The 22,943-nt window shown below is 38.5% G+C and overlaps 1 protein-coding gene across 1 annotated transcript in view; it reads left to right on the forward strand.

Annotated features, from left to right (window-relative positions):
* Positions 1–22,943, forward strand: part of LOC115219357 (TPR repeat-containing protein DDB_G0287407-like) — a 93,999-nt gene that overhangs the window by 18,265 nt on the left and 52,791 nt on the right. The window contains exons 7-14 of the mRNA XM_036509050.1: positions 2,395–2,694; positions 5,838–6,008; positions 6,913–6,993; positions 7,499–7,622; positions 13,565–13,680; positions 15,794–15,911; positions 16,728–16,891; positions 18,515–18,628. Coding sequence (XP_036364943.1) covers positions 2,395–2,694; positions 5,838–6,008; positions 6,913–6,993; positions 7,499–7,622; positions 13,565–13,680; positions 15,794–15,911; positions 16,728–16,891; positions 18,515–18,628 — 1,188 coding nt within the window. The remainder of the gene's footprint in view (positions 1–2,394; positions 2,695–5,837; positions 6,009–6,912; positions 6,994–7,498; positions 7,623–13,564; positions 13,681–15,793; positions 15,912–16,727; positions 16,892–18,514; positions 18,629–22,943) is intronic.

Raw genomic sequence — 22,943 nt, forward strand, 5'->3', positions numbered from 1 at the left:
CCTTGTGAGTATTTTAATAGCCTATGGGCTAATCCAAAAGTTTATGTTGTATTAGTCATATGTTATTTGGTATAGAATATCGATGGGATGGGTCAGGATTACAGTTAGGAGTATTATGAACAAATAAATATATAACTGAACGGTGGGTATGTGTCACTTCAATACAGCTGTTTCCAGTGGGTTTCTTTAATAGATTAATGAGTACTTTACCGTATAACTTTAAAAACCACTTTCATCAGGTGATACATAACATTTAAAAACAATGTAAGAAGAGCACTTTACCATAGTGGGACAGTCAAACTTGATTCCTGTTGAAGCTGACTTGAAATGAAGGAAGCAGCAAAACTTGGATGACATTAAGAGGTCAGGGTTATACTAGAGAGTGGTGACAATGATGAGAGTGGAAGATAATGAATTAGTATTACTTCAATAATGATATTTTCATAATTTATATAATCTCACCAATACCGTTTAGTTAATATTATCTCCCACTCTTGTCATTGTCAACACTCTCACTAATTATAACCCTGAACCCCTAATTAAGTTCCTTCGTTTTCTATTCACTTTTAAATAAGCTCTTGGTAAAGTCTTATTAATCGCTGTATATACCCGTTATCTTAATTCCATCCCCAACTGGGGTCCAAGTGTAATAAAGCTGTCATAAAATGAAATCTCATAGAATGAATGGTAGTGAGATATACATCTATTGTTAACCCAGATATTATCTTACAGAGTGAAATAGACTACTTAGCTCTTTTACTCTCTCCTGCCACCAACATGCCCACTAACTGCCCTGTAGCTGTAAAACCTTTGAGCACTCTGTCCACTATTGTCCCCTTAATGCCATCCAAGCTTTGCTGTTTCTCTCATTCCAAGGCAGCTTCAGCTGGAATCAAGTTCAACTGTCCCACTGTGCTAAAGTGCTCTTCTTATATTGTTTTGAAATGTTATGTATTATCTGATGAAAGTAATTTGTTTTAGTTATGATGTAATGTACTCCTTAATCTAATAAAGAAATCCACTGGAAACAGCTGCGATGAAGTGACACACATCCATCATTTTGTTATGTATATATATATATATATCATCATCATTTAACGTCTGTTGTCCATGCTGGGATGGGTTGGATGGTTTGAGCAAAGCTGACAAGCCAGAGTGCTGCACGAGACTCCAGTATTATTTGGTATGGTTTCTACAGCTGGATGTCCTTTACAATGCCAACCACTTTAGAGAGTGTGCTGTGCGTTTTTGCATGGCACCACAGAGATGCATTTATGTGGGGTCACATGGATGCTTTTACATGATACTCCACAAGCACTTCTACATGGCACCACCAGAAGAATCAGTCTTAGCACTTCTGCAGTGGAGTATGGGTTTTCTTGCATACAGCAAGGTACCAGGTCCTTTGTCATCTCACAAGGCATCTTCGTCCTTTGTCATCTCGCCTGGAAGGTTCAGCATCCTGAGGACATTCTTCAGTACTTCATCCCATGTCTTCATATATTTATATATACATACACACACTTCCAAGAGGCTTCCATGCAGTTTCTGCTATTACAAAACTCAAATGGGAGGTGTTGATCAAGCCTATGGGAGAAGATAAATGTTGAACTGGCCACACATTGACATTGAACATGGAATAACATGCAGCTGTGAAGCAAACTCCTGGTAATACTGGTGAATGTATCAAAATATATTGAAGAGATCTGAAGCCAGAATGCCTTGTCATTGCTAAAGGCCATTTGTAGTTTCAGAACAAACCAACTGATTGATTAATTCATCAAAAGACGAGTGAAACAATCGATTAGTTGACTGGTTGATTAGTTAAATAGTTGAACAAGAATGGTTTGAAATTTTTGCACAAGACCAGGGGTGGTCAGCTAATTACATTGACCCTGGTGCATATTTTGTTGACTTCAAAAGGACAAAAAGTAAAAAATGCTTTGTTGAATTTTCTGCTGCTTTGAATAAAGTGTGTATATATATATATATATTCTTTCTTTCGTGACCGACCAGACCATCAAATGTTGCTACACATCGCTGGTCACAATGCGTTCACATTGTTTTAGCCTTCGATTGACGCCACCCCGCTGGCTAAGCAAGCAGGCCAATATATATATATATATATATATATATATATATATTTATATATGGGTGATGGGTGATGGAAAGAGTAGTGATTTGAACATAAGATATCTTGTATTGTTAAGTTCCTTTGCTTTATTATTACATTTCCTTTATGTACTTTAAAAATGTACCAGAAAACGTACTGGAATAGATATATTTAGTTAAACTCTTCAAAACAACAATGCTCCAGCTTGGACAGTGTAATGACTGAGATCTGACAGAGAAAGCAGAACCCACTAAAATGCTGATCTTGTTTTGTTATTTCAGGTTCAATCCCAGTTTCACCAACAGTATGAGATATCTCCTGGATGTCATGCTCATACAGCAGACATACATGTAACAATAACTGACCACCACTTGAGAATATGTTCCAAAGATACAGCTCTTTGTGCTTTTGTCCTTTTTAACCCAACTCTTATGAAGAAACACTTGCCAGACAAACAACAGGTGCTTCGAGACAGTTCGTACTTGGTAGAATCTTTTAAACCAATTCTACATAGCTTACTGAAAAAGGAAGTCAAAATTGTTGGTTGGTCACAGAATCTACTTCAAAATGCAAGTGGAGAGGTAAGAGATTGGTCATTCACTCTAGTTCTGTTCAAAGTGACTCAAGTTAGATTCAGATATAGTATAATTAGAGCATCATATGATATATATAGTATAGTAATCAGTATTAAACTTGACATTATCTAGACTCAGGTCACCAGACTGATCCACTCGACTCATGACCAAAGATGCTCCTGTAATCACCATTTCATATTTTTTCCCGGTTAATGTTTGTAGGATTTCTTTTAGCCCATGTATCCTTTTTCTTTAAGGTAGTAGGATGTGATATGATGGATTTGGTTGTAAATTCTTATAGTTTGAGCAACCATATAGGCATACCTTCTTGGGTCATTTGATATGTGGATATAAATATTTATATGAATGTCTGTATAAGTTTTACATGTGTGTAAGCATTTGAGGATGTGTAGGTATGTATGTGGATGCATTTGTACTTAGATGAGTATATATCAGTATTATATTTGTGTATATAAGTGTGACCAATGGAAATATCATGCATGCTCTAATGAGCCACAATGTGTGGGTTGGGTATTAAAGTGGATTTGGGTTACTGCCAATATATTAACTTAATTACATATTTTCTACTTATATCAAAGCAGCCTCTTCCAAGTTGGCAGAAAGGAAAAATATGTACAAAGCAACTATTGTTTACTGGACAATACAAGCATGTAGAATATTATGAAGTAGAATTGTAGTATTCAAAAGTCAATCAAATTAGACATGTTCTTATTGTTAAGTAATATTCTATTCAATTATCAGAGCTTTTTCACTTAAAACGTTCATTGTCACATATATTTGTTTTGCAAGATTCCTGATGTGAAATCTTGTGTTGAAACAGATATTGTAATATTTCTGGATAGTCACTTTTTCTTCTGCCTTGCAAAATAAACACACACTATTTATTAGTTCTTCCCTTCAGATTTATAATTGTTCTTATTTTATGTCCTAAAATAAGAACAACGATAAATCTGAAGTGAAAAACGAAAACTGCATATGTTTATTTGGCAAGAAAAATTACCATCTCAAAATATTACAATAAATTCTTTGTCAATTTCAATTTTCTCTAAAATTTATGAAAGCTTAAGATGTTAATAATCAGAAAGTCCTTGATAGTAACTTCTGCAATAATGACCTCTTTAGACCTCTCTTTATCTATTACAGAAATCTTTACCTATTGCACAAATTCGAGAAAAGAAAATGAGTCTACTATAGAACAAAACCTTTTTTTTACTAATATGTGTCTTTCTTTGAAACAAGCAAAACAAATTTTATCGCTTTTCCTCATACTTAAAATTTTGTGCTGCATAAACTTCTGCCTCAGAAACCAAAAAGTTCTTCATAATAACAACCCTATTAAATAATTTATCAATGTTTACTACTTGCTTTCAATGTTTACTACTTGCTTTCAAATCATTTGTTTGATAACAACTATCGGTTTCCCTCCAGATATGTTGGCAGAATTAACCCAATTAAACTTGTCCTAAGTTCTATGTTCATAGAGCTACTTATGAAAGCCCTTTTTCTCAAAAGCTTTTGAAATCTTTCTTCACTTTTTGATGCTGTCTCTATTTTCTCCAAGTCTTCTTGGTAAGGTCTTTTGAGATATAATTCAGTGTTTTCCTTGTTCTATAATTGTAAGTAAGCTACATGCCTATTGTCTTTCTTTGTGGTCAGAATCAATGTGTTTAAAAGGTTGAGCTGTCCATATATAATCCAAAAATATATTTCTTTAAGAGTAGTTTTAGCAGTTTGGGGCAGTGTTCGTGGGAACAAAATTGAGTACAATGCTGTAATAGTTCTTTTGTATTCCACCATTGCAAAGCTTTTTTCAATTGGAAATGAATTAACAGCTGTTTGAAGATGATTGCAACAGTGTATAATGTCAAAGCAGCAGTTCTAAGTATGGAAAAGATCCTCACCTCAAATGTCCAAGTGGCTATAAGATAGATACTTGAATTAAGTCTACAGACAATGTGCCACAAGTCACTACCCTAAACCATTCTAACAAGAAGCGTAAAGGGGAAGAGAGCAAGAGGCCAATCAAAGGCATTTGTGGACTAACCGATGATGAATTCTTTTGTAATTGTATACACACTTATTGACATTATAAAATGTATTTTTACAATGAATGACTGTCAAAGTGATATGAAATATATTTGGCAATTTGTTCATTCACTAACTTGTAAAACTTGGACATGATATCTGCAGGATAAATTTACACACTCTAACAAAAAATATGTAATTAATATCAAATTGTCTGTTTATGAATCACCAAAAAAGTTCATTGCTACTCAGTTGCAAAATCAATGTTTATGTGTGTGTGTGTTAAAGAAATGTAAGTAGCTTGCCTTAGGAGAGCATATTTATGCAGAAAAGAGAAATTGAGTTTGGTTATTACAAAACAAGCAGTTCTCCATGGCTAGTTTACAAAGTAAATGATAAAGGTATAAAAAAAAAATAGCAAGGATAACAGTGATCAAAAATGTCTCAGTTAGTTGCCAGTGGTGTCTCTTTTCAGACACTACTCTAGCAGTTTTGGTGAGTAGTATGTGAGACAAGATGAACCATGAAGCTCTGTTGTCTCCATTTTTTAAATAGAAAATATGTTATATAAGACCTAATTTTAACAGTCATTAAATATGCAAACAAGTTGAAGATTCTATCTCCTATTCTTTACATTTTCTTTTAGATCATCAGCTTTCTCAGTTGTAGCAACAATTCTGAATGTTGTGGGTTCAACAAGTTCAGAGTGCTTGCATGGCACTGTGCTGAATATGTGACCTCTTTTGTTTTGTAGTCCTTTCCCCACCATTTGCATTTCTTAAGTTAAACTGCTGGTCATCTAAATATAAAACAGTATTTAATCATTGTCTAACTATGTAGTTATCAAGTGGTTTATGCTTATTTTTGGATATGTGCATAGTACTAGACTGGATACAAAACAGTAACCTTTATTTCTTAACTAAAGATAATTATGCTCTAATACATTATAAAACTGATGGGAACCAATAGGAGACAATCTATGTGGTTTAACCAGTGGTTACCATATAATTTAGCATGAAATAAAATTTTGATTATCCTCTGCTTAATTATGTGATCTACACTGTGGCAAAATTGTTATTATCCTGTAAGTATTATATTGCCAGCAAAACAGTATGGTACACTGGAATGCCTATGGTGACTGGACAATAGATGAAAGTGGTTATGGCACTAAAAGGGCTTTCATTACGTCCCACATGAGATGTACCAAACAACAGGAAGTAGACCTCACTGAATTCTTCTGTGTTGACTATTTAGATACATCACCTGACATCCAGGTAAATACTTCAGCATGTCTCCTCTTTGTTTCTTTTCTCTCTTTTATTTAACTTGGATTCTTTTAGCTGTCAGTCATGGCCATATTGACCCTACCATCTTAAAAAGAATTTGATCACTTGTCAAGTCCAGCAGTTTTTCTGGTACTTTATGTCAACTGATAATCCAGGCATTTTCCTTGGGAAGCATTTCTACTGAAAGTGTCTATCTGTAAATTGCAAAGGGGAAATCCCTTTATAAAACCAAAGTTCCAAATAAGCAGAAAATCCACAAATTACAGAGTATAAGAAACAAAAATTGAAGATTGAAGTTTGCAGTATTATTTTGTATTTCATAGTTTACAATTGTTTCAACAATTCTGTGGTGATTAATCTTGCATGATGTTTTATAGTCTTGTATGTAATTAATGATCAAGTTATATATGTTGTGCAGTTTATCTTCACAGCATCCATGGAATTATTTTTTTAGAATGTTTCATTAAAACGATGTATTGGAAACAGACTGTGTATATGACTAGATCATTAATAATGTACAAGTTTACAAATAATATGCAAGATTAATCCTCTTGGAATTGAAACAATTATTAACTATGAAATAAAAATGATATCCCAAACTCAAACTTTTATTTTGTATACAATCACTAGAGAGAAAGAAGGTTGTAATAATTATTGCCTCGAAACATCAACTTGAACAGAAAGCCTGATATGAATATCTAATATGATAAAACCTTAACCAACTACAGGAATTGCCCAATCCCTTAATGATCCTAACAATCCACCCCTTGGACAGCAAAAAAGCCCCAATTTTTTAGTCCATAGGATGGAATTTCTGGTGTTTATGTGAGATTGTAATTTAAGATTCAGTGTCTCTGTAAATAATTTACACTGTTATTATCCCTAACAACAGGTCTCTGAGTGGTACCGAGAAGGAGTGTGTGGTGGAGGATTCTATTCCATGACAGCTTCTTTAATGGATGAAAATGGAACGGTTTGTCCTTTTTTGAAATCTTCTTATTTACTATCAACATGTACTCAAGAGCAACACATAATTTGTTAATTTGACTGATTAAACAAAAATTTATTGAAATTTTGTATATCTGTGTTTCTAAACTGGTCAACATCCTTAGGTATAACCGACAAGGTAACCTTTCCAAAATAGGTTCTCTCATTTCTTTTCCCTTTTCAGGAGTTAAATTGTAACTCATCATTGCCTTTCTATCTTTTATTCATGCAATGCTTCTGGGCATACATTAATATTTCCTTTCTTGTTGTTGCTGTTGTTATTCAAATACAGGTCAACCTTGCTTTAGAAACCTTTTATGAAAGGCTCAACCGTGACCATCTCATGCATTATTCATGTCTTTTTATTAAGATATTATTTGAGGGTGACTACATAAAGTGACTACATAATGGCTTCCTTAATGGGGCAAGCCAACTTTAGGCTTACTATTCTGTACCTGTAATTCTGAGGTCAAATATTTCAATATTTTCAGATCATGAAACAATTCACAACTGGAGAAATTGGAAAAATTTATAAAAACAATGAGTGGCAGGAAGTAAGCGTCACATTTTCAGACTATGGCCCTGGGGTTCGAGGTGTTGCAATTGAATCATATGGTAAGAGACATACATTTAAAATTTCTCTTTCTCTGACACACGTCAATGTGATATTTAAGTTTTAGTGTTAAGATATGTTGCTCAAGGAAGCAGTAAATACTTATCTATTAATTACTCAGGGGCGCTATCTGCATGAAAAACTATAGTTAAAATAGGTCTCTTTCAGAGATTATTGAAAGCTAATTAGAAAGAACAATACAGTGTGGAATAGTATAATTAGCCCAATGGCTATTATAATGATTTAATATGGTAGCTTATACGTGGTGGCTAAATATGCCAGAAATAGAAGCCAAATCTTCTAGAAACCATATTGTATGTGACAATGGTACAACTGGAAGTATTTTATACCCTTAAAAAGACGAGTCAGTTATGTGTGGGATAGCTTTGATCTTAGGTCTGCAAGATCAGGGCTGACTTGGAGCCAATCAATAACAAATGTTTCCAATACTAAAATAATTATATGAAGAGGACAAAGAATTAATTGTTGTTTGTTGAGGCAAAGCTGGAAATATCTAAATATAAATGATGTATGGAGTTTCCTGCTTGTCTGTTGACTTAGGCCACCATAATAAAACAATTCCCATTAAGTGAAATATACATAAATATCTAACCCAAGGAATGTTGGTGGAACATTCCCATTAAAACTTCTACTAAGTGCCAAAAACAGGCTGAATATCATTGTTTAGGATTGACAAGAAAAAATATGCACTGTTGTAGCGGTCAGCTGCCCTGCTGATGTGAATATCTCTTTGATTTTAATGTTCTTTTGACTTTCAAGTTAATTTCATTATTGAAGATTACAAGATATATTTCAATTACAAAACTAATTTTTATTTACTATGAGATGTCTTTTGTAAAATCTCCATTTATACTTCTGGAAATAGAAAGGTTACCTAATATTTGCAGTGCAACTTTCTTCAGCTATATCAGTGAAAACATTTCTTCAAATAATAAATTTAATTTAGCTAAATTATGTTGATTCCAATATCCTTTCATAATTGTTTGGTGTTGGTGAAGACGTAGAGACCTGGATATGAAAAGTGGTTTCAATTTACTTATATCAACTGAACCAAATATAAAAATGTCTCATTTTTGATCAACTAAAGTATTTATAGTGTTTCTCTAATTGGAATGCAAAGGTACAAAATCTTCATCCGATGGTGGTTGATGCCAGCCCCCTCTGGCCCCTGTGCAGGTGGCACATAAAAAGCACACACAGTGGGTGGTGTTACGAAGGAAATCCAGCTGTAGAAATATTCCCAGATCAGACTGGAGTCTGGTGCAGCCTCATATATATATATATCATCATCATCATCATCGTTTAACGTCCGTTTTCCACGCTAGCACGGGTTGGACGGTTCGACCGGGGTCTGGGAAGCCAGGGGCTGCTCCAGGCTCCAGTCTGATCTGGCAGAGTTTCTACGGCTGGATGCCCTTCCTAACGCCAACCACTCCGTGAGTGTAGTGGGTGCTTTTTACGTGCCACCTGCACAGGTGCCAGGGGGTGTTTGGCATCGGTCACGATCAGTTGGAGCTTTTAACATGCCAGCAGCACGGAAGCCAGCCAAGGCGGCGCTGGCAACGTTCGGATGGTCTTTTTATGTGCCACCGGCACAGGAGCCAGTCGGGGCGGTGCTGGCATCGGCCACGTTTGGATGGTGCTTTTTATGTGCCACCGGCACAGGCATCACAACTACTATTTCCATTGATATTTATTTCGACGTTCATGTTCATGTACTTGACTCAACAGGTCTCCTCAAGCACAGCGGGACGTTCTGGGATCCGGGGTACTTTGAATGGGCAGGGGCTATGCGGAACTGATGCAGGAAGCAGCCCGGGTCTTTGCAGTCACAACATTTCTCCAGAGATCTCGGTCCTTCGCCATTGCTCAGTGAGGCCCATCGCTCTGAGGTCATGCTTGACTACCTCATCCCATGTCTTCCTGGGTCTACCTCTTCCCCTGATACCTTCAACTGTTTGGGAGTAGCACTTCTTCGCACATCTCTCCTCATCCATCCACAGCACATGACCATACCATCGCAAGCGTCGCTCTTGCACACCACATCTGATGCTTCTTATACCCAGCATTTCTCTCAGGGTGCTTACACTCTGTCGTGCGTGCACACTGACATTACACATCAAGCGGATCATGCTAGCTTCATTTCTTTCAAGTCTACGCATGTCCTCTGCAGTCACAGCCCATGTTTCACTACCGTGAAGCATGGCAGTTCGCACACATGCATCATACAATCTACCTTTCACTCTGAGCGAGAGACCCTTTGTCGCCAGTAGGGGTAGGAGCTTTCTAAACTTTGCCCAGGCTATTCGTATTCTAGTGGTGATACTCTCTGTGCATCCACCTCCACTACTAACTTGGTCACCCAGGTAGCGGAAACTATCAACTACTTCTAGTTTCTCTCCCTGGAGTGTGATGGAATCTGTTTTCTGAGTGTCTGTGGTGTCTATTGTCCCTGTGCATCTGCCGCACATGAAAGCTATCTTATCTGTTAATTTCCCTTTAATGTTGCTGCACCTCTTGTGCGTCCATAGCTTACATTGGGTGCATCTTATGGAGTTTCTACCTACACCTTGCCTACAGATTGAGCAGGGCCACCTGCCCGAGGGGGTGTGTGCTGAGTTTGCCTTTCTGCTTACTATAACTTTGGTCTTTGCTACATTTACTCTAAGGCCCTTTGATTCTAACCCTTGCTTCCACACCCGAAATTTCTTTTCTAGTTCCGGAAGTGATTCTGCTATGAGAGCCAGGTCATCAGCATAGAGGAGCTCCCAGGGGCATCCTGTTTTGAATTCCTCTGTTATTGCCTGGAGGACTATGATGAATAAAAGGGGACTGAGGGCTGAGCCTTGGTGCACACCTACTTCTACCCGGAATTCTTCACTATATTCGTTGCCAATCCTAACCTTGCTGACAGCCTCTCTGTATAGAGCCTGTACAGCCCTTATTAGCCATTCGTCAATCTCCAGTTTCCGCATCGACCACCAGATAAGGGAACGGGGAACCCTGTCAAAGGCTTTCTCCAAGTCCACAAAAGCTATGTAGAGGGGTTTATCTTTAGCTAGGTACTTCTCCTGCAGTTGTCGGACCAGGAATATAGCATCAGTGGTGCTTCTACCCGGCACAAAACCGAACTGCATCTCATCTAAGCAAATTCTCTCCCTAATGAGATGGGTTATGACCCTCTCTGTGACCTTCATCACCTGATCCAACTGTTTGATACCCCTGTAGTTATTTCTATCTAGAGCATCACCCTTACCCTTGTAGCAGTTGACTATGGTGCTGCTACGCCAGTCATTGGGTATGACTCCATTATGAACTACCTGGTTTACAATGCGGGTGACTAGGCCATAGCCCACATAGCCAGCTGTTTTAAGCAACTCAGCAGTGATTCCTGTTGGGCCGGGGGCTTTACCTGGTTTCATATCATTAATTGCCTTAACTACAAGGGAGCTGTCTATTCGGGTAGCTGGTCCCTCTACTGGGTCAACATTTGGCAGGCTCTCCTCCTCCCATTCATTCTCCTCACACACACATATATATATATATGTACACACACATATATATACACACATATATATACACATATATAACATACATATATATATATACACATATATAACATCTATAAATATATACATACATATATATATACACATATATAACATCTATATATATATACATACATATATATATACACATATATAACATCTATATATATATACATACATATATATATACACATATATAACATCTATATATATATACATATATATATACACATATATACACACATATATATACACATGTATATATGCATATATATATATACATAAATATATACAGATTTATATATACATATATATATATATACACACATATGTATTCATATATATATATACACATATATACATATACGCATATATATACACATATATACACATATATATACACACATATATATACACATATCTACATACATATATACACACACACATATATATAAGAGGTAATGGTGTTATTGAGACCCGAAGGTGTCAGTTAATGCTGAATAAGTGCTATAGACAGACCATAGTTAAGTTCCAGGCTCGGTAATTTTGTGAATAAGGGGTTCCACATTGGTCATATGACAGCGTGTGTATATAAGAATTCTTTTGCGTAATGTCTTCCTGGGTCTACCTCTACCCTGGATTCCTTCAACTGTTTGGGAGTGGCACTTCTTCACACATCTCTCCTCATCTATCTGTAGTATATGACCATACAAGCTCAAACGTCTCTCTTGCACGCCACATCCGATGCTTCTTATGTCCAATATTTCTCTAAGGGCGTTTACACACTATCGTGTGTGCACACTGACATTACACATCCAGCTGATCATGCTAGCTTCATTTCTTTCAAGCCTATGCATGTCCTCCACAGTCGCAGCCCATGTTTCACTGCCGTGGAGCATGGCAGTTCGCACAGATGCGTCGTACATTCTACCTTTCACTCTGAGCGAGAGACCCTTTGTCACCAGTAGGGGTAGAAGCTTTCTAAACTTTGCCCAGGCTATTCTTATTCTAGTGGTGACACTCTCTGAGCATCCACCTCAACTACTAAATTGGTCACCTAGGTAGCGGAAGCTATCAACTACTTCTAGTTTCTCCCCCTGGAGTGTAATGGAATCTGTTTTCTGAGTATCTGTGGTGTCTATTGCCCCTATGCATCTGCTGCACACGAAAGCTATCTTCTTGGTTAATTTTCCTTTGATGATGCTGCACCCATTATGTGTCCATAGCTTACACTGGGTACATCTTATGGAGTTTCTACCTAAACCTTTTCTACAGATTGAGCAGGGCCACCTACCTGAGGGTGTGTGTGATGAGTTTGCCTTCCTGCTTACTAGAACTTTGGTCTTTGCTACATTGACTCTAAGGCCTTTTGATTCTAAACCTTGCTTCCACACCCGAAATTTCTTTTCTAGTTCTGGTAGTGATTCTGCTATGAAGGCCAGGTCATCAGCATAGAGGAGCTCCCAGGGGCAACCCATCTTAAACTCCTCTGTTATTGCCTGGAGGACTATGATCAATAAAGGGGACTGAGGTGTGAACCTTGATGGACCCCTACTTCTACCCATAATTCTTCATTATACTCATTACCAATCCTAACCTTATTAACAGCCTCTCTGTATAGGGCTTGTACAGCCCTTATTAACCATTTGTCAATCTCCAGTTTCTGCATTGCCCACCAGATAAGGGATTGGGGGACCTTGTCAAAGGCTTTCTCCAAGTCCAAGACATGACAGAAGTAAATAGACACCCTTATAATCATTAAAATTTCTTTAAATCTGAAATAATACGTTCAAATTATTTATATTTATTGATTGTTATAATCTGAATATGTAGCAGACATGCCCTTTGCATTTTTCAATGCAAGTACCCTATTAGGCATGTTACTGATCAGATGATAAATATTCTCTTGGGGAATTTTTTTGCCAAGTCTCATGCAGTAATCTCAAAAGATCTGCCTTTGAAGATTCTTGCTCTTTTTATGGCGTTTCCTATCCATTATGTCCCAGAAGTGATCAATAGGATTCATATCTGGTGACTTGAGAAGATTCATCAAGCTCAGTAAAATTGCTATCACCCATACACGCAGGCTTCTTCTCCTTGGCAGGTGCCCATATCACATAAAATGCACTCATGCTAGTGTTGCATAAATGCATCTATGCTGGTGGAATGTAAAAAGCACCCAACACATTCTGTAAAGGGTTTAGGAAAAAGGAAGGGCATCCAGTTGTGGAAATCATGCAACAACTGACAATTGGAGTCTGGACATTTCTTCAACTGGCCCACTTCTGTGAAACCATCCAACCCATGCCAGCATGGAAAACAGATAATGATGATGAACACATTTCTTTGCTTTTCTCTCCTCTTTTTAATTTCAGGCAAAGATGACAAATACCGGGATGGTCACTATGGCACACTTATGTCTGCTGCTATGGTCAGAGTGAAACGCGAGTCTCGTCCAGCTGAAAATGATGTCTATGACGATATAAACCTGGTGTGGACCTTTCTTATGACTCACTGTTCTAGTTGCATGCTTTTTAATGTTAATATGGACTACGAGGGTGTGTGCTTGATATATCTAGAGATTATATCTCTGTAATACTGAAGAAAACAAGATTGACATGACCCCATTAGAGAATGTTCTGAGATCTTTGTTCCCGAAAGCAGTACAGATTTAGAGTGAAGTGTCTACGTTTCATGAAGATGATACTTGGGTACAGAAAACTATGAAAGAGTGAAAAGTGGTATCGTTTGTATAAAAGTAGGTATTATTAGAGATGATGGCAAATAGTTCATGATTCTGTTATATGAATGTGGTAAGTAGACACTTTACAGAGAGCAAATCATTTCACTGGAAGCCTTTGCTGTCTGCAACATATCTTTGAGATCCTTTGGAAAGGCAAACTTAAATTTCCAGGCATGCTCATCCCATCAGGATGAAGCAATGATCATGAAGTGGTACTAGTGAGCTAACAGAAAGCTCTTGTCACTGTAGTAGCCCTCAGAAGTATTAGAAAGACAAGTTGGAGTGCATCCTCACTCCTGTACAACGCCTGCTGAAGATCTCGAAGGACTTACTGCAAATCGAGGGATGTAACAAAGAGTTACTGATGATGGTGTACAACAGTTTGAAGCTGAATACACCAGAACTAACAAAAGACATCCTCTCATCTTCGTCAAATTCGTTCATTAATCTCAACAATGTAGTTCTTCATCCATGTTCAACTTGTCCTCAGATCCATAATTATGCCATTGTGCCATTAGTATGTTCAGAAAATGCAAGTGTTTTATAATCTGCATATTGCAATGTCTGTGTTTTTTGTGGTAGATAGGAAGATTGTTGATACAGATTGTTGTGATGAGAGTAACAATATCCCCTTGTGAGAAATGGACTGGACCAAGTGATTAGCAATAGTAGCAGTCAGAGTGAAGTTTGTTGTGTTAGTTCAAGTTGAGTTTGCAGTGAAGTCAGAAGGTGTTGGCTGGTTAGTTAATTTGGAATATTGCCTGTTGGTTTGTGAAGAGATTGTTGGATCATCACATTGTTATTATGGGTGCATCATTATATGGGTGAGAAGTGAGAAATTGAGCAAAACGCTTATGTTGATGATAGAATGGTGCAGATGGGAAAGATTTTTGCTGTGGAAACTGTCATGTATTTCCTTTGTTAGGATTGTGAGTGATGTGGTAACTGAGTGGAGCAGTTTGAATCAATGTTGCAATTTACAACTGTGTGTGTGGGGGGGTTCATTAAATCAATAGCTTTTTATGGTGAGAATTGAAAGGTACAACTTTATTTGTAGTTTTGTTGGGCTTTAGCATTGTTATGATTGTTGCTCAGCACCCAAATTTTGAAAATTTTACAATAGTTGTAGATGTGTGGTGCACTGATTCTCTCAGGTTCTATGTGTTTTGGGAGTACGTCAGCCATTTTGTTTGATTTTCTGTTGCTTTTTAAAGAAGTTTTTGAAAAGAACTCGTTAAAATCAAAGTGTATTTGGATCTTGCTTAGTTTTTGTTCAAATGTTCACGCTGTGACCATCTCGTCTTTGTTTCTATTAAATACAGAATTCATTTATCTTCTTTCATTGATTCTTTTAAGACGTTAGGGCAATATTTGAGCAAGAGGTTTGTGTTGTTAGTGGTTTGGGATTGTGGTTGTAGGACATATGTAATGAATAACTACAGATATATTTCTGTCTAGATTTAGCTCTGTACCCTCTGACATGCAGTGTTTATTATATGTGATGTTGTGAGGGTGTCTGGAGATAATGTATTTTCTATACTGTATGTCTGTTACCATTGCTGTTGTTGATTCACTTCAGATCATTTTCATTCAAGAAGACTTATGATGGAAGGTATTCTAGCAGCAGACATCCTGACTTCTAGGCATAGCATATCTCAAGCCATTTCCTTGATGTACACATCCTTTCTTTTCTAAAGAGTTAGGTGTGATTTGAAGGAGAATTGGTTGCTATTTCTGACAAGTTCAGCAATGTTATGGTAGTCATTATTGTTTAAAATTATTTCTTATAATGTTTTTAAACAGTGAAAAAAACTGATTGTTTTTTGCTTTAATTTCTTCTCTTTTAAATTTTATTTTTAAGAGTTCCTGGTTGACCGATGGTCAGTTTCAGATATCAGAACTGGACAAAATACTGGCTAAACTGTTGAAGGACAATCATAAGTTGATGGTAGATAACTTTGTCAAGGATATACGTAGAGGTAAGGCTCTGTTTCTTCTTTAAATGTCATAGTGATGAGAAGTATTAAACAAATACAAAAGAGATATAGAGCTGTTGTCAGTGAGATCAGCAGAATGGTGTGTGTTGTCTAATGCACCCAGATGATGCAGACTGATGTGGTGTTTAGAGCGGTGTGTTTAGTCTCAGGTCTGGAGCTGAAGTCAATACAGTGAGTGATCTGATTAAGGTTAATATCTGAGGTTGGTTCAGGTAAAAAGAAGACCAGTGTATTTTGTATAAGGAGTGTATCCTGTCTAAACTGTAAAACTGATGTTGAGATAACAAATCGAGCGATCTGTGTTGTGTAATGTTGTTGTCATTGTTTAACCTTCAGGCTGACACTGAATGAAAAGCTCCATGATAAAAGGAATTCAAAACTTCACCCATTGTATTTTTCTCTATCTAAGACTACATTGCTCAATGTGACCTTCCCTCCAAGATGGCATTTTGTGATTTAAGATAGTCTGACTGCTATTGCTTGCAACTTGGGTGACTAGGTACAGCTTTCCCCATTTGCTCATCTTGCTTAAGGTTTATTTCTGAGGTTGTCTACTGTAAGTAGAATGACATATCTGCTCCAAGTGAACAAGTAAAGACTTACCTAATGCAATCATTATGTTGCGTAAAGCAGTAAAGTGTACTTGTACATAATTGCTCTTATTTACAACTGTGTGGAATGGGTGCATGGAAGGCAGGTGTTGTAGCCAAGGGTACAGTACATGACTATTGAGCATATTTAATCTACTGACTATTTGAACAGAGTGTAAAGGAAGATTTTCCAATCTCTGTGTTTCAGAAACAGAAGAGGAAGAAAATAGAAATATCAAATGGAAAGCAATGAAAGAAAAGTTTAAATTCCATGAGGTGAAGAAACAAAGAGAGGTTCGGCTGTTTGTGTCAAGTACTTTCAAAGATTTCACAAAGGAAAGAGAAGAATTAATCAAAAAGACATTCCAAGAGGTAATTTTACTATTACACCTACTACTAGTCAGCAAAGGACAGTCAATGTACTCATGGGATCTGCTAGAAATGGCACCCAATTCTTTGCGAAAATTTTATTCTACCTTCTTTTATGGTCAATAGCAAATGGAATGACATGGTCTGGGATGCAGATAGTGATGTCATAGCTTATTTAAACTTGGTCGAAGTTTTGATGGGAATGTATGCATGTATGTATGTATTATGTTTCAGGCTTAACTACGTAATGAAGAAGTTCATTTCACAACTATATGATACTATGTTCAATCAGGCATCTTTTGTCATAGCCATGAGATGACCAAAACTTTATGGAAACAATTGGGTTGACAGAAACTGCATGATAGCTGTTGTATAGAATAAGGAATAATGTAGGGTTAGGGTTAGAATAGTGTAGTGGATATCCAACTCTTAACTTTCCTGTGTCAAATAGTTATAACACTTACTTCTAAAGACCAAAACCCAGTCTGAACTGGAGCTTAAAACCAACCAAGCACAAACCAGGATTGGTCATTTAGCATCTTGGATATTGCCTGGTACCAATCACTGGGATTGATGGAAAGTCAACCCTTGCATGCTATAGAGGGTTAGTGGAGAATTTGAGCAACAATGGTCAGGAAGTAATTCAGAGCATTAAAAATGATATTCTAGTAGTCTCTATTGGAGGATTATGAGTAATTTCCACAAGTTCTGGCTTGGTAGTGTTGTAAGTATGTTTGGGATAAACTTTACAGATATGATCATGTCAGATCCTCTAGCAACTCATAATTTTAGAGATGGGTGCAGATGATGAAGCCATTCTACACAAAATAATCCTGCCAAAAATTCAGTGAAACAATATATTATTTTGCTTCAGGCTATTCTGTGCTAACACCAAATGAATATAAAGATTGCCACAATATAGTAGGGTTGCATTTACACTGAAAAATATGTAGGCACTATCAAATTGATACATCCTAACTGATGTGAACTTCATCTCAACCTAAAATGTCACAATTTTCTGGGAAATTCCTCTCAACATCACAGAACGAGCCAGGATAATTGACAAGACATAATCATTAAAGACAGTAAAGAATATACTTATAAACTGATAAATATCTGAATCTCCACTGGTAAGAATTTGACAAGCTCAATAAATACAAGCTAGAAACTGAAATACAAAAGATGTGGCATCTTAAAAAGAAAACCATCCCTGCTGTTGTAGGTGCCATCGGTATGATAAAAATGGATGTCAGAAATGGCTGGATAACATCTCAGGAAACCCATCTCTCACAGAAATCCAAAAGATTGTGCTGACAAGTCCTGCCTACATCCTTAGAAAAAAACCTATCAGCTTAAATATTTTATTCTGTGGGATTCATATGTTTTTATGCTGTCCTCCCCACATTTTCTCCTCAGACTTTCAATTACATTTAAGCAACTCAAAAATGACTAACGAAGAACATTACAAGTGTGTGTCGTAAAATAGTCGGATGATGTTTACACTGAATGGAAAACAGTTCAGAAAAAAGTGCATAAATAAGATGAAAAGAAAATGTATAAAAAAATATATAAAGTTTTGTCAAAAAGGTAGAATCCAAGCAAATGATGCTTTATTCTGTTTTCCAGCTCAACCAAGAATGTATGGATCGAAGAATTTTTTTCTCTTATGTCGATCTAAGATGGGGAATAAGCCAAGAACAGAATCAGCATGAAAAGACTATTGCAAATTGTCTTCAAGAAGTAAGTTGAAACTCTTAGAGGAAATTTGTTTCAGAAACTTTCATTGTGGTTACTACCAAAGCTGATACTTTATTTATGTATGTATATGAATGTGTGTGTATATATGTAAGTACATCTAAGCATGCATGTATGCATATGAATTTAAGTGTTGTATACATGTGTGTGTCTACACCATCACTTTTTTTATTTCTTCATTGCATATCCTGCAGAGGATGGTAGCTTCTTTTCTTTCAAGCCTTTGCATGTTTGGATGGTGCTTTTTACGTGCCACTGGCACAGGAACCAGTTAGGGGGTACTGGCATCGGTCACGATTGGTTGGTACTTTTTACATGCCACTGGTCCAGGAGCCAGTCAGGCGAATCTGGCATCAACCACATTCAGATGGTGCTTTTTATGTGCCACCGGTATGGGAGCTAGTCAGGAGGCACCGGCCCCAGCTATGATATTTATTTTACTTGACTCAACAAGTTTTCTCGAGCATATCATATCGCCCAACACATCAAGAGTATTCTTAATAGAGCCAGACATGCATAGTTGCCATCTCACTTTAGTTGCTGGGTCTTCTCAATCACAGCATATCTCCAAAGGTCCTGGTCTCCTGTCATTGCCTCTGTGAAGCCCAATGTTTGAAGGTCATGCTTCACCACCTCATCCCATGTCTTCCTGAGTCTACCTCTTCTACAGGTTCCTTCTACAGTTAGGGAGTGGCACTTCCTCACACAGCTGTCTTCATTCATATGTAACACATGGTCATTCCAGTGCAGTCGTCTCTCTTCCACACCACATCTGATGCTTCTTATGTCAATCTTTTCTCGCAGGATGCTTACACTCGGTTGTGTATACACAGACATTATACACCCAGTAGATTATACTGGCTTCATTTCTTTCAAGCCTACGCATATCCTCAGCATTCACAGCCTATGTTTTCCTGCCATGTAGCATGGCAAGTCACACACATGAATCATACAGTCTACCTTACACTCTGAGTGAGAGGCCCTTAGTTGCCAGCAGAGGTAGGAGCTCCCTGAACTTTGCCCAGGCTATTCCTACTCTAGTCACTACTCTCTCAGAGCAACCACCCTCACTACAGACTTGGTCAACTAGGTAGCAGAAGCTATTAACTACTTCTAGTTTCTTCCCCTGGCATGTGGTGGAATCTGTTTTCTGTACTTCTTCAGTGTTTATTGCCCCAGTGCCTCTGCCACACACAAAAATTTTTTTCCTGATTAACCTTCCTTTGATGTTGCTGCACCCTTTATGAGTCCATAGCTTACACCAGGTACATCATATGGAGTTTCTACCCACACCTTTTCTACAGATTGAGCAGGGCCATCTACATGAAGTGGGTTGTGATTTGATAGCCTTCCTACTTACTAAGACTTTGGTTTTGGCTAGGCCATTTGATTCTAGACTTTGCTTCCAGACCCTAAACTTTGTCTCCAGTTCTGGCAGTGACTCGGCTATAAGCATAGGGGAGATCCCAGGGGCAGCCTGTCTTGAATTCCTCTGTTATTGCCTGGAGGACTATAATGAATTAGAGAGGGCTGAGGACTGATCCTTGGTGAACCCCTATTTCTACTTGGAATTCTTCACTATACTCATTGCCAACCCTCACCTTACTGACAGCATCCCTGTAAAGGGCTTGTACAGCTCTTACCAGCCACTTGTCTATCCCTAGTTTCTGCACTGGCCATCAGCTAAGGGATTGGGAGGACCCTGCCAAAGGCTTTCTCCAAGTCAGCAAAAGCCATGTACAAAGGTTTATCTTTGGCTACATATTTCTCCTGCAGTTGTCAGCCATAGGAATGAGAATAGGCCCCAACTATGTGAACCTGTTCGTTGGCTACGTTGAGGCCCAAATATTCTCAAGTTTCACTGGTCCCACTCCCGAACTATATGGCCGTTATATTGATGACTGTATTGGTGCAACCTCACTCTCCCACGAACATCTAGGCTCCTTCCTCTCTTTTGTCAAATCTTTCCATCCCACCCTCCACTTCTCCTGCACTATCTCTGACACCTCTGTCTCCTTTCTTGACATTTCGGTCAGCATTCATCACTCCACTCTTACCACCTCCATCCACTACAAATACACAGACTCACACTCATACATCAACTTCTCCTCCCACCCTAAACACACCAGGATTTCCATCTATTTCCAATTCCTTCGTCTACACAGGCTCTGTAGTGATGACCATGACTTTGAAACTTAGTCTCAACTCAGGGCTCGCCTCTTCATCCTGCATGGATATCCCCTCACCACTATCCACACTACCCTTGCTAGAGCACGTTCCATGGATCATGCTTCTGCTCTCTCCCCTTGCACCTACCCTACCATCTCCCATCTCCCCTCACCTACCACCCCACCTCTCCAACGCACCATTCTCTGAGCCTTCCAGCGACTCCAGTCCGACCCCTCCACTGCACACATCTTCCCTAACTGAATCCTCCCCTCCTTCAAGCTAGCCCACAAGCTACGAGACTTCTTGGTCCACAGCTTCTTCCCTAACCCAACCTTCCAACCTGGCTCGCTCCCCTGCTCCCACCCATGCTGCTGCACTTGCCCCTACCTCTCCAACACCACCCTCCTCACTGGCACCCATCATCGACCCTATTACATCACCGACTCCTTCAACCGACACTGCACTTCTACCAATGTCATCTACTGCATCTCCTGCTCTCTCTGCCCTTCTCTATACATCAGGAAAATGGGACATCGCTTGACTGACAAGTTCATGAAACACCTCCGAGACATCTGACTCAGCAATGACAACCTGGTCTCGCACTATTTCTGTGCTCGGATTGTCCTTGCACAGGGGCCATCTGGACTCCTGTTTGTGCTGTGAACAGGGATTAATCTTCTCTCTTTGCTCCTTTGCACCACATGGGCTCAACTGTCCTCCCCTCTCCTCTCTCCTCCTCACACCTACTTCCTCCCACCCACCTTTCGTTTCTTGCTCTGACTCCTACTTCTTCTCTTCACTCCTACTTTCCTTCTCTCTTCTCTTCACTCCTACCCACCTTCTCCCTTCTCCTTCATCGTCACCCCCTCTTGTAACCCAACCCACCCCTACACAATCCAACCCCACCTTCCCTATCCATTCCATCCCACCCCACTCCATCTCTTACACCCACTCCCACATACCCCAACTCTACTACACCCTCAACCTAACCCACACCCCACCCTTGCTTTCCCCACTCTCGTCTCCCCACCTCCCAACACCATTACACCACACCATACACCACTACACCACCTTACCACACACCACTTCACATTACCACGCACACACTAGCACTGACCACTTCCCAGCCCCACATCCACACACCGACACATACACACACACGTCAAGGTCACCAGCCCTCTTCCACATGTGCATACTCTCTTATACACACGCATGCGCATCTTCGTTTTGGGATCACCACTACTTTATTATCTCCCTTTCTTCCTAGCTCTCCTGTGTGATCCTTATGTCCGGCATTCACCATGATAGATCGCTAGCCACTACACATTCTTTATTTTCTCTCCTTGTTTCTTTCTGTGTTCCTTTCTGTGGAAGACCATAGGTTCAAAACGTTAAAGACTTTTTCATTTCCTGAGCATTATACTAATACATCTGTTTGTTGTCTGCACCACTTGTCTTCGTCTTTTGGCTTTTTTTTTGTGAATTCTCTTTTTTGAAAACAGTTGTAGGAACAACAAGCAGGTGTATTAGTTGAACACTTGGGAAAAATGGAAAAGTCTTTTATGTTTTGAGTCAAAGTTCTTTGACAGAAAGGATTGAGAGGAAAAAATGGAGAGAGAAAAACTGTGTAGAGTCCAACATGGTGAGATGACTGGAAAAAAGAGCTTGAATGAACTGGAAATAATAATAATAATGGTAATGGTGACCCAACAAACTCAGGTGCACAAGCATGTGTGTGCACTTGAGAATGATGTGAGTGAGTGTGTGTGTGTGTGAATGGGGGAAAGTGAGTCTAACGTATGTGTGTGTGTGTGTGTGTTGTGCGTAGCAGTTGATGCGTGTTCGTTCAGGTGGTGTGTGCACATGTGCATGTGTGTGTGTGCATGTGTGTAGTGTATGTTTGTGGGTGAAAGTTTGTCTATGCATGTTGCATGTGTTTATGGATGCTGCATGCATATGTATATATTGCCTGTGTGGATGTGGGAGTATGCATGATATACATACATATATCTATATCTTTATATAAAACTGAGAATGTGTGTCTGTCTGTGCGTTTCCCTAAAACTTGAGAACTACACAACCAATTTCATTCAAATTTTACACATGCCTTACTTAGGGTCCATGTAGTTTC

Source organism: Octopus sinensis, linkage group LG14 (assembly GCF_006345805.1).
Source record: "Octopus sinensis linkage group LG14, ASM634580v1, whole genome shotgun sequence".
NCBI lineage: Eukaryota > Metazoa > Mollusca > Cephalopoda > Octopoda > Octopodidae > Octopus > Octopus sinensis.